Source organism: Ranitomeya variabilis, chromosome 5, assembly GCF_051348905.1.
Source record: "Ranitomeya variabilis isolate aRanVar5 chromosome 5, aRanVar5.hap1, whole genome shotgun sequence".
NCBI classification, from domain to species: Eukaryota; Metazoa; Chordata; class Amphibia; order Anura; family Dendrobatidae; genus Ranitomeya; species Ranitomeya variabilis.
In genome coordinates, this window is record NC_135236.1 from 193,523,366 (window position 1) to 193,535,415 (window position 12,050).

The 12,050-nt window shown below is 44.0% G+C and overlaps 1 protein-coding gene across 2 annotated transcripts in view; it reads right to left on the reverse strand.

Moving 5' to 3' along the window:
• Nucleotides 1–219: 219 nt before the first annotated feature.
• SQOR (sulfide quinone oxidoreductase) overlaps nt 220–12,050 on the reverse strand; it is a 153,358-nt gene continuing 141,527 nt past the window's right edge. For both annotated transcript variants that reach the window (XM_077263692.1, XM_077263693.1), the window contains 3 exons: nt 6,336–6,403; nt 4,635–4,813; nt 220–528 (listed from right to left, as the gene is read on the reverse strand). In XM_077263692.1, coding sequence (XP_077119807.1) covers nt 471–528; nt 4,635–4,813; nt 6,336–6,403 — 305 coding nt within the window. In that variant the 3' untranslated portion in view covers nt 220–470. The remainder of the gene's footprint in view (nt 529–4,634; nt 4,814–6,335; nt 6,404–12,050) is intronic.

Sequence of the window (12,050 nt, forward strand, 5' to 3'; positions counted from 1 at the left end):
CTCTCAGAAAACCCATCTTACATAATTGACCTGGTGAACTTGTGTCCTGTAAGAAGGTATCATATGTACAATCAAACTGGAACATGTGGGGAAAGCTAATGATGGCCTCAAATGCCCCGGTGATGTCAGGTCAGACTTTGAGGAAAAAAAAAATATATCTTAGTGGTGACTGGTCATTTCCAAATAGAGAACCTTGAGTGACTGAATTTTTGGCAACACTGATGTTAAAGATTTTATTTGTTAAAAAATTAATGACAAAATATATAATTGTTCGAGAAGAGGAATAAAAGCTGTAGAAAATAAAAATCTGCCAATTTGATCTGAAATATGAGGTTTTTCATGGTCATAGTAGTAAAACAATCTTCCTGTGCAGGTCGGTGTAAACACAGCCTTCCATCACTTCTCATACTGGACGTGGCAATGCGAGCTGGTGCTCCAAGAGCGGTGGCTGTGTATTTTGTAATCCATCTCTACTTAAAGCCAAGGTGCATTATTTTTCTTAAAGGAGCTGGACCGCCCCAATATCCCCTGTAGAGAAAAGGAAAATTAAATTAAATTGAAAAAATTAGCGGACGCCATGTCACGTTTGGAGAGCCCCTGATGTGCCTAAACAGTGGAAAACCCCCACAAGTGTCACCATTTTGGAAACTTGTATAGATGTGTAATGAGCACCTTGAACCTCCAGGTGCTTCACAGAAGCTTATAATGTTGTGCTGTGAAAACTAAAAAAAAAAAACTCTAAAAATTTTTCCCACAAAAATGTTTTTTTTTTAGCCCCAAATTTTGCATTTTCACAAGGGTAACAGGAGAAAATGGACCCTGAAATTTGTTGTGCAATTTCTCCTGAGTACGCCGATACCCCATATTTAGGGGAAAACTACTTTTGAGGCACCATATTGGAGTTCAGATTTTGCTGCACTAGTTTGAAGGTGCCATGTCACATTGGCAGAGCCTCTGAGGTGCCAGAACAGCAGAACCCCCTATAAGTGACCCCATTTTTTTAACAAATTTTTTTTATTGAATTTCTCAGTTTCCATAATATTTGCACAAAGGGATAGCACAGTTGTATTCCCATACAGAATAACAGTTTTTGAAACATCCCTCATTCCCACCCCATTCAACTCAAGCCCCTGAACCGAATAGCACCCCCTGCTCAAAGTACGGTCATAGCAATCAAGAAGTTTGGACCTTCAGTTTCCCCAAAGAACCCTGTAGATCGTTCTTGCAGGCAGACTGGTACCTGATGAACGAAGTCATTATTCGCTTAATCTCATCCTGAGAGCACTTGCGCTCAATAAACCTCCACCTATTAAAGAATTTCTCCGTTGGTTTTGTCTTGTCTCATTCAGCTTCCAAGTGACCCCATTTTACAAACTACACCTCTCAATGAATCCATGTAGGGGTGCAGTGATCATATTGACACCACAGCTGTGTCACAGAATTTTACACCATTGGGTAGTCAAGAAAAAAGATCTTACATTTTTACCACCAAGATTGTGTGTTAGCCCCAAATTTTTATATTTTCATACTGGGAAATGAGTAAAAATGGAACCAAAATTTGTCCCACAATTTCTGCTGAATATAGAAATAGCCTATTTGTGGCTGTAGAGTACTGCTTAGCCACACTGCAAGACTCAGGAGGGACGGAGAGCTATTTGCTTCCAGTGCAGATTTTCCTGGAATAGCTTGTGGACGCCATATACAGAGCTCCCAAGTGCTAGAAAAGCAGAATCCCCCCTCAAGTGACCCCATATTGGAAATTTATCTTCAGATGTAGTGACGATTTTGACTCCATGGGTGTTTTCCAGAAACAAGCAGAAGTGGAGTGAAAATTGCAAACTGCCATTGTAACGACCAGTACATTGTAGTGACCAGTACATTATGCCCAGCTCATGCTTCTTGACACATGCACCCATAAATTAGGTGGGCTCTCATCACTACAGAAATGCCAAATGTGGGAGTTAAATACGGTTTAGGGGCTTAGAAGGGTGGGGGACATTTGGATTTGGGAGCGCAGAATTTGCCAAATTATTTGGTGTGAGAGGAGCCATTTAGCTTTTCCAGTGCCTTTGTGCTACCAGTAAAAAGGAAAACCCCTATATTTCCATTAACAGATGACAGATCTGAGTGGGGATTTGCTTTTTTTGTGGATTTAGTAGAAGCTTTTATTGAGAACATTTTACATAACATTAAGGATCACATTTATCCGGCGCTCTATGCTGAGCACTTACTTTGGGGTTTCCATCTAAATCTCAGAGTGACGTGACAGATGAAACCTCTGAAAGATCAATTCACTATAATGAGGCAGCAGAGTTAGGCTGCCGTCACACTAGCAGTATTTGGTCAGTATTTTACACCAGTATCTGTAAGCCAAAACCAGGAGTGGGTGATAAATGTAGAAGTGGTGACATGTTTCTATTATACTTTTCCTCTAAGGGTATGTGCACACGGCAAGATTTCTTGCAAAAATTTCCTGAAGAAAACCGGAAATTTTCTGCAAGAAATCCGCATTTTTTTTTGCGTTTTTTTCCCCTTTTTTTTAGCATTTTACAAGTGAAATTAGCTTGCAGAATGCTAAAGTTTTCCAAGCGATCTGTAGCATCGCTTGGAAAACTGACTGACAGGTTAGTCACACTTGTCAAACATACTGTTTGACAAGTGTGACCAACTTTTTACTATAGATACTGCTTATGCAGCATCAATAGTAAAAGATAGAATGTTAAAAAAAATTAAAAAATGGTTATACTCCCCCTCTGCAGACAGCCGATCTCCTCAGCCGCGTCCGTTCCTATAGATGGTGTGTATGTGCAGAACCTTCGATGACGTCGCGGTCACAAGACCACGACGTCATCGCAGGTCCTTCACCACACCATCTATAGGAACGGAAGTGGCTGCGTGCACCTGAGAGGCGGGAAGACTCCGGGGGCCATCAAAAGGTGAGTATATGACTATTTTTTATTTTAATTCTTTTTTTTTTTTTTTTTTACCAATTATATGGTGCCCAGTCCGTGGAGGAGAGTCTCCTCTCCTCTACCCTGGGTACCAACCGCACATAATCTGCTTACTTCCCGCATGGTGGGCACAGCCCCGTGTGGGAAGTAAGCAGATCAATGCACTCCTAGGTGTGCAGAATCCCCGCAATTCCGCAAATTTAATGAACATGTTGCTTTTTTTTCCACGATGCGATGTTTTGCGGAAAAAAAAATGCAACATTTGCACAAAAAATGCGGAATACCCTGAAAATAATGGGAGGCATATCTTAGCGTTTTTTTCGCGTTTTTATAGCGAAAAAACGCGAAAAATACTGAACGTGTGCACATGGCCTTAATGTTCCACTCCTGGTTTTGGCTTACAAATACTGATGTAAAATACTGACCAAATACGGCTAGTGTGACGGCAGCCTAACTCTAGACTCCGTTTGGCCTCTGTTCAGCGGATGATGTAGGGCGCGTAAAGCAGGGAAGTAGGACAGTGATTGAGAGGAAGCGCCAGATCAAGACCACCGATGACCATCAGACCGGACCACAATGTCTAGGGCAGGGATGTCAAACTCAAATACACAGGGCCAAATGAAATGCTTGTACAAAGTCACGAGCCGACCTTGATATTTATTTAAAAAATGTCTACAATTGAGGAAGTTTTTCCTTATTATCAAATATTATGATGAACTTTTTCATATGGAAACAAAGGGATTGCCCCACGAACAAAGTACTTTTTAATTAATAGATCTTAGAATAAAATATTGGAATAATGTTATGTAAAAAAGCATATGGCCCAATGGCCTAATTTAAATATATAATAACAAGGGAAAATCACTGAATAATACAGAGAAAGTATAATGCAAACAAAAGTGTCCTCAAATACAGTATACCACCACAGTACATTCCACACGAACGGAATGATGACCCTACTGTACCCATTCTCTCTCAATCCACCTGCAAAAGAATGGTGACCCCCATCACAGTATCATACTCCAACTGTTAATCACCACATAGCCCTCCATACAGTATAATAGGCCCCACATAAAAAACCCCTCTGCCTGTTCTCCAGTTGCTCCATTCTCGACATCTGGGAAGCTGATACAGTTGAAAGTGCAATGCGGGACCATATGTACTTGGGACCCACCCAGTGTCTCGGGTCAAATACACTCACTATGCGGACCAGAGTTTGACATATGTGGTCTAGGGGTATAATAAATGGTATTTTTGTGGTATACAAAAGGGGACTGGGGACTTATTTTACAGCAGTCTAGTAAGCTGCATGTAAGTCTTAAAGCTGGTACTTTATATTGTGAAAACCTGGTGACAGGTTCCCTTTAATGTCTGTACAGAACATATTCTATGATTAGCAGTGTGCCAATGTACTTTACAGTAAACTATTAGTTTCATTAGTCAAAAACAGGGCTTATTTTGCATTTATATTATTGTGTTCATCCTTTTGTTACAAATAGCTTATAATGCTTGCCCCTTTTACACTCTTAATGGGTTAATTGACAAAATTACTACCAGCTATAAAAGGCTGAATGTATGTATGCATATAGATTCACAGGCACACACACACGCACACACGCAGTTATTTATGCTCATTTAAAAGAGAAATGTGTTCTGTAATTAAAAGCTAAGGCAATCACTTACTTGAGCAGCATATTCCAGTACAGGAATGGCATCATGTCAGCCTTCATATGGTACATAGTTCTTCTCTCTTTACCCTGATCAATAGGAAAAGTCTCCAAGGGTTGAGCATTGTAGTCAAATTCTGCCAAGATCACTTTTCGGTAGCCAGTTACCAATGGACATGAAGTATATCCATCATACTGCAAGCAATGGAGACATTACTCACTTTGGTAGAAATCTCTCTAAATGAGTTTCTTATGTAATGTGACTTCACTAATCTAAAAACAATGGACTTCTGATAACTTTGTAACTGGGATGTCCTATGAGACTTGTTCCATACAAGACATTGAATACAATGATAGCATTGTTTTCCTATCACTTGTTTATAAGGCTTAGTTCACACTGCGTTAGCAGCAGCCCGTTCAGCACATACGCTAACGGGCAGCTGCTAGCGCAAGTGCCGGCGTCTTCATCCTGCTAGCGCAGATAGAGCTCTGCTAGCTCTATCTGCGAAAAAACAGCAAAACAAGGCAGAGATGCTTACCTGCCTAGGCCTCCAAACAAATGCACTATCAGGATGCAGTGGACCCATGTGGTCAAGATGAAAAAAACACAGGTGCAGCATAACCGATGAGGCAGCCACTCACGGCCTACCAAACTAATGGAGGGGGTGGCTGCTTGGCACATTGCTGCACATAAAAAACTTGTATGTGGCGCTGTTCACACAATGGAGATGCACAGCATCCAGGCAGGCCTAGTAGTGACACCCTTCTATTAGATCAGGCGGGCCTGCCCAGCGCTATCCAAATGCACCCCATGTGAACAGACACCACAGTTTACAAGAGAAAACTTGTAAACTGTGGTGTCTGTTCACATGGGGTGCATTTGGATAGCGCTGGGCAGGCCCGCCTGATCTAATAGAAGGGTGTCACTACTAGGCCTGCCTGGATGCTGTGCATCTCCATTTGGTGAACAGCGCCACATACAAGTTTTTTATGTGCAGCAATGTGCCAAGCAGCCACCCCCTCCATTAGTTTGGTAGGCCGTGAGTGGCTGCCTCATCGGTTATTCTGCACCTGTGTTTTTTTCATCTTGACTACATGGGTCCACTGCATCCTGATAGTGCATTTGTTTGGAGGCCTAGGCAGGTAAGCATCTCTGCCTTGTTTTGCTGTTTTTTCTCATTTTTGGAGGATCTCTGAATCCTGTTTTTGTGCTTTTAGCTATTTTATAGCTCTATCTGCGCTAGCAGTGACGGACCCAGAAACGCTGCAGCCCGCGTCTCGGGTCCGTCACTCAATGACGGCACATTGCTAGCGCACGCCCATTGTGGGCGTGCGCTAGCGATGCGTCCGCCATTGCATTCAATGGCGGCGTTACCGGACTACATTACACCGCGTTATGCCGCGGTGTAACATAGTCCGTTAAACGGGTCACACTAACGCAGTGTGAACCCAGCCTAAGATTGACCATGCACAGCAGATTAGTGTTGCTGAACCTGCCCATTGTGGGAGGACTGGTCAACCATCTAACATGCATGGCAGGTTTGCCAGCATATGGCAAATCTCCAAGCAAAAGGATGGAACGTGTTGGATTTAACATGCCCGTGCTTCCCATTCTCTGGGGCATGCATGTTTATGGGGTACTCAAACAGTAATATTTAGCTAAAGGAGATAAATTTGTATTACAAGCTGTAGAGTAACTATATGGAACATTACAGACCTTGGCAGACGAGTCCTTGCCTTTCATCACCAAAGAAATGGTTTTATCCAGGACAGCTGACTGGGCCGCTGGGAATGGAAAAAAATGGTTTGTTAGACCTGGAAACTCATTGTCTGCACAATACACAGGGATTTATGAGAGCGGTTCTGGTGTACCACGTTCACCTCCGATTCCTGTAGGCCTGTCTACTTTCAAAGCAGTATGTCATCTACATACCGTAGTTCTTCTTTCTCCCGGTAAACTCAGCTGCGTCCATTAATTGTTATATAGTTAAGTCCACATTTAAAAGTTCAGACAAACTGTCACGATTCACACCGTGACTGTCACCGACTGTCAAGATCCCTTAGCCGCTGCCCACAATATGTCACGGATTGGGGTGACTTTAGACCAACAGACGGCTATCACATGTGCAGGGGGCTTATCCTAGTTATCCCTCCACTGCCACAATGTGATGGAAAAAAAACACACGAGGCTATTGACCTCTTGTTTACAGCAGGGGCTTATTTTAGGTATCCCACTGCTCTTCAGTATACCATGAACTGCAGGGATTTGTGTATATCCCGCTTACAGTTCCACTTAAACCTTGCAGCTCTCTGGCGCCCCCCTTACTGTCAGGTCAGATTAGGTACTGCACCTAGGGTGATTATTCGCCAGAAACGCTGCCTGCTATGTACTGGCTATTGGGTGCACTGCAGCGACGCGATAACTACTCCCACTCAGGCAGGAACAATAATTATCAAGCCGCAGTCGCTACAGTGACCCCCAAAAGCCTGCACACGGTCGCTGCCACCAGCTCCAATTGAACGGGTCTGGAGCTAACCCCAAAACAGTAGCGTAATTCCCTTCAGAGACAGGGTACGGTTTAGGGCAGGAAGAACGAACTAGTATTAAATATTATACCCCATAAATGATTTTTAGGCAGTGTTTATAAAATATTTTACAGAGATGTTACAAATGAGACAATTGCAAATATGTACAAGGTAATTATGAAAATAAAAGGATTAAAGGAAGAAAAGATAACTCACATGTTCTTAGTTCATATCAGTTCAGGCAAACACCATGCTAGGGGGAGGGGCTCCCAAAAATCCCAGTGCATGAGGTACAGCTCTTCAGGTCAGACCCACATGTTCTTCCAGCAACAGACTCTCTGCTAGAGTCCGGCCAAAACAGTTATAGCTTAGGTCGGTGGCATCACCAAAAAGGCTGGCTATCCCAGACCCTCCTCTCTCTACATTCTGACTAAGTATAAGCTAAATCTTTCTAAGACTTGTAATTCCGCTGCTGAACCTATCATAATCGCACCATACCCCTCATTCATCTCGTATCATCGCCGGCATTCCAGTGAGACCAAACATGTCCCACCTGTCACGCACACTGACAGAGAAATCCCTACCTCTGTACCAGATGGAGTTAAAAGCTCATGTTTAGAGTGATGGGTAGCTCCTTCGATGGAGATTACAAATATATGTTTTCGTGGTCCTAACTTAAACGATTTGCCTAATATCTTCCAAAAACAGAACAAAAGACTTTCATATTCTGGAAGGTTCTAATCTAGTAAAAGCTGGGCACTTTCCCCCACAGGAAATACTGGTCGTAAATACCTTTCGTCAATAAAACTCTCTTCCCCATGTACATTGACAAGGCAGCTCTTGGCTGAGTGAAAGGGAAGCGGGGGTTTTAACCCACAGCATGCTAGCAACAGAACTAAACTTATATGATATTTCATACCATATCGTGACACAAACGTAAATGATTTTTCAGTGATAACTTATTGATCATTGGGGTCCAACCACTAAGACCCACACTGATGGAGAGAACAGGGAATTTCTATTCCCATTACAAAATGGGCTGGTAGACTGGATGCCCAAATACAAAAGCGCAGCGCTGGAAAATGCTCCATTGTAAAGATAGAAATCTGTTCTGCCAATTGCTGTGGGTCTCAGTGGTTGGACCCCCACTAATCATCTATCTGGATAGGTGATGAATTACTTTCATTGGGCAACCTCTTTAAAAAAAGAGTATTGCATATGATTAGAAGATTAGGAACACACTGCAGCTTTCTTTAAAAGAAATATGGACACTCCTGTCCATGGGTTATATGTTAGGCCAGGGTCAGACCTAATGTATAAAAATACGTTCCGTTTTTTACGGCCGAGATACGCAGAAAAGTTCCTGAACAGTGATCCATATTCAATGCGAGGATGTGATTTTTTTCTCCAAAAAGTATCCGTATGGCATCCGTACGGCGAGATTTTCTCGCTGGCTTGCAAAATGGACATAGAATGTATCCATGGGCTAACATTCGTGAAAACATATTATATATAATATATAAATAATATATATATATATACATATATACACACACACACACAGATATATCTCTATCTTACAGTGAGACACTGTATATTTATATTTAATACAGAGCTAGGTAGCATAAAAGCCGGTAATTCAATTGCCGGCTTTTGCCATCTCCTTTTGCAGATGTTTGTAGCCAGGGGGGGGCCAATAACCATGGTCCCTCTCTAGGCTATTAATATCTGCCCTCAGTCACTGGCTTTACTACTCTGGCGAGGAAAATTGCGCGGGAGCCCACGCCAGTTTTTTCTGTGATTTAACCCTTTAGTTTAACACCTTGAGCTCCAAAATTTTGCACACACAAACTACTAACATTATTAGTGAGGGATATGTAAAAATATGACGGATATGAAATGGTTTACTGTATGTAAACCATGTCTCATATCCTGTCGGGTTTGGTAAGGAGATAGCAAAAGCCGGCAACTGAATTACCAGCCTTTCTGCTATCTAGTGCTGCATTAAATATATATATATATATTCTATAGAACACCGATGCGTATTTCTCGCAAGGCAGACGTGTGGTCCATGTGTAATCCGTATATTTTTCTCGCCCCCCCCCCCCACAGACTTTCATTGGCAGATTTTATGCGCAATACGCTGACAAACGCAGCATGCTGTGATTTTCTCAGCCTGAGAAATATACGGCTGATGGAAGCTGCCCCATAGAGAAACATTGGTCAGTGTGCAATGCGTAGTTTTCGTGCATCTCCCTCGTCCGTATTTCTCTCTAGTGTGACGCCGGCCTTACACTGTAGCTCAGCTCCATTGACGTGACTGGGGCCGAGTCGTAATGTTACACACAACAGGTGGACAGGTGTGCAGCTGGATGGATGAAAGCAGCCATGTTTCTCTAATTCTTCACAACCCCTTTAAGACCTGGCATAGCTATTACATTGCTGATGCCCTATGCCTTTGGATTAACCATTTAGAGTCCACTATCATGCTTCAGGTGGCATGTTCCCTTGTCTTGTGCTCATTAAATATTACAGCATAATATATTTAGCTTTTATGCTCACGGTGAAACCATTTATTGTCATCAGAAGTGGTCAGCAGTCTGGAGACGTTTTAGGAAATGTATCTGAAAACATTGGGTAATTTAGCACTCTAGTCTCTAATAGGAATTACATTATGTTAGGAAATTGTGGTTTCTGCTAACCCAGAACTAATCATAAACTGTAAAAGGAGAACAGTACGACCTGTGCACTTTATCATCCAAGAAAGAAGCTCATTGCTGGGGCTAACGGAGGTCAACACTCAGTCACCTTGCATGACCTTCACAAGTAACCACCAATAAATACAAAAACATCCATTGTACAGGGAACAGATATAGATACTAGCTAGAAAAAAGACCCTTGTGGTTGAAACATTGCATTTTGGCAAATAAAGGAATCGTTTTGTATATTTCACCTGGATTGGATGCTGTCCTTCATTGCTATTTTGATAGATACTAGCTAGATCTGTGATCCAATGTGACATTAATGCATCACGTAGGATCCGCTCTGTAACCTACATACGTATTAAGACATGTGTAGTAAGAGGAGAAAAAAATCTAATCTAACAAAGTTTTGTCTGAAATGCCATAAATTCAATATTTACTATATTAATAATGTGCTAAAAACATCCATTTATAAATTCTCCATTATTTGTAGAAAGGCCACGTATAACAAAGGAGTCAGCGTCTTATCAGTCATGTAATGTGCCTGCAGGGCGCAGATAAGCGGGATTACTGTAGAAGTGGCGGGCTGCTGCAGCCACAGCACAGCTGGCTCACTCCTGGGCTCATCCTCCTCTTCTAAGGGTACCGTCACACAGTACCATTTTAATCGCTACGACGGCACGATCCGTGACGTCGCAGCGATCGTATGATTATCGCTCCAGCGTCGTAGACTGCGGTCACACGTTGCAATCACGGCGCTGGAGCGATGCCGAAGTCCCCGGTAACCAGGGTAAACATCGGGTAACTAAGCGCAAGGCCGCGCTTAGTAACCCGATGTTTACCCTGGTTACCAGCGTAAACGTAAAAAAAACAAACAGTACATACTTACATTCCGGTGTCTGTCCCCGGCGTTCTCTCCACTGTGTAAGCGCCATAGCCGGAAAGCACAGCGGTGACGTCAGACGTCACCGCTGTGCTCGCTTTCCGGCTGGCAGACGCTCACACAGTGCAGAGAAGCTGAGACGCTGGAGGACTGACACCGGAATGTAAGTATGTACTGTTTGTTTTTTTACGTTTACGCTGGTAACCACGGTAAACATCGGGTTACTAAGCGCGGCCCTGCGCTTAGTTACCCGATGTTTACCCTGGTTACAAGCGAACACATCGCTGGTTGGCTGTCACACACAACGATCCAGCGATGTCAGCGGGTGATCAAGCGACGAAAGAAAGTTCCATACGATCTGCTACGACGTACGATTCTCAGCAGGATCCCTGATCGCTGCTGCGTGTCAGACACTGCGATATCGTAACGATATCGCTAGAACGTCACGAATCGTACCGTCGTAGCGATCAAAATGGTACTGTGTGACGGTACCCTAAGAAATCACACGATACTTGTGAAGTAGTTAGGACAAGTACAAAAGCTATTTAATTTGAGATAATTAAAGGGAAGGTGCCACCAGTTTTCTTGTAGTTTGTTTTTTTGTGAAATTAAGCTTAAAATAGTAAATAAAATGTATTAATGCAATGTTTGCAAACATTTCTATATGAAAATCTAATATATAATTGCCTAGAATACTACTTCCTGCAATTTGTGCCAACTTCCGTGGCTTTGTCCGGAGCTAATGTCCGGAGATAAGTGACGTCACCAGTGTCCTACACCCAGGCAGAGCACAGGGGCCCCAGGCAGCATATGGGGCCCCAGGCAGAGCACAGTGGCCCCAGGCAGAGCACAGGGGCCCCAGGCAGCATATGGGGCCCCAGGCAGAGCACAGTGGCCCCAGGCAGCATATGGGGCCCCAGGCAGAGCACAGTGGCCCCAGGCAGAGCACAGGGGCCCCAGGCAGCATATGGGGCCCCAGGCAGAGCACAGTGGCCCCAGGCAGAGCACAGGGGCCCCAGGCAGCATATGGGGCCCCAGGCAGAGCACAGTGGTCCCAGGCAGAGCACAGGGGCCCCAGGCAGCCTATGGGGCCCCAGGCAGAGCACAGTGGCCCCAGGCAGAGCACAGTGGCCCCAGGCAGCATATGGGGCCCCAGGCAGAGCACAGTGGCCCCAGGCAGAGCACAGTGGCCCCAGGCAGAGCACGGGGGCCCCAGGCAGAACACGGGGGCCCCAGGCAGAGCACAGGGGCCCCAGGCAGAGCACAGGGGCCCCAGGCAGCATATGGGGCCCCAGGCAGAGCACAGGGGCCCCAGGCAGAG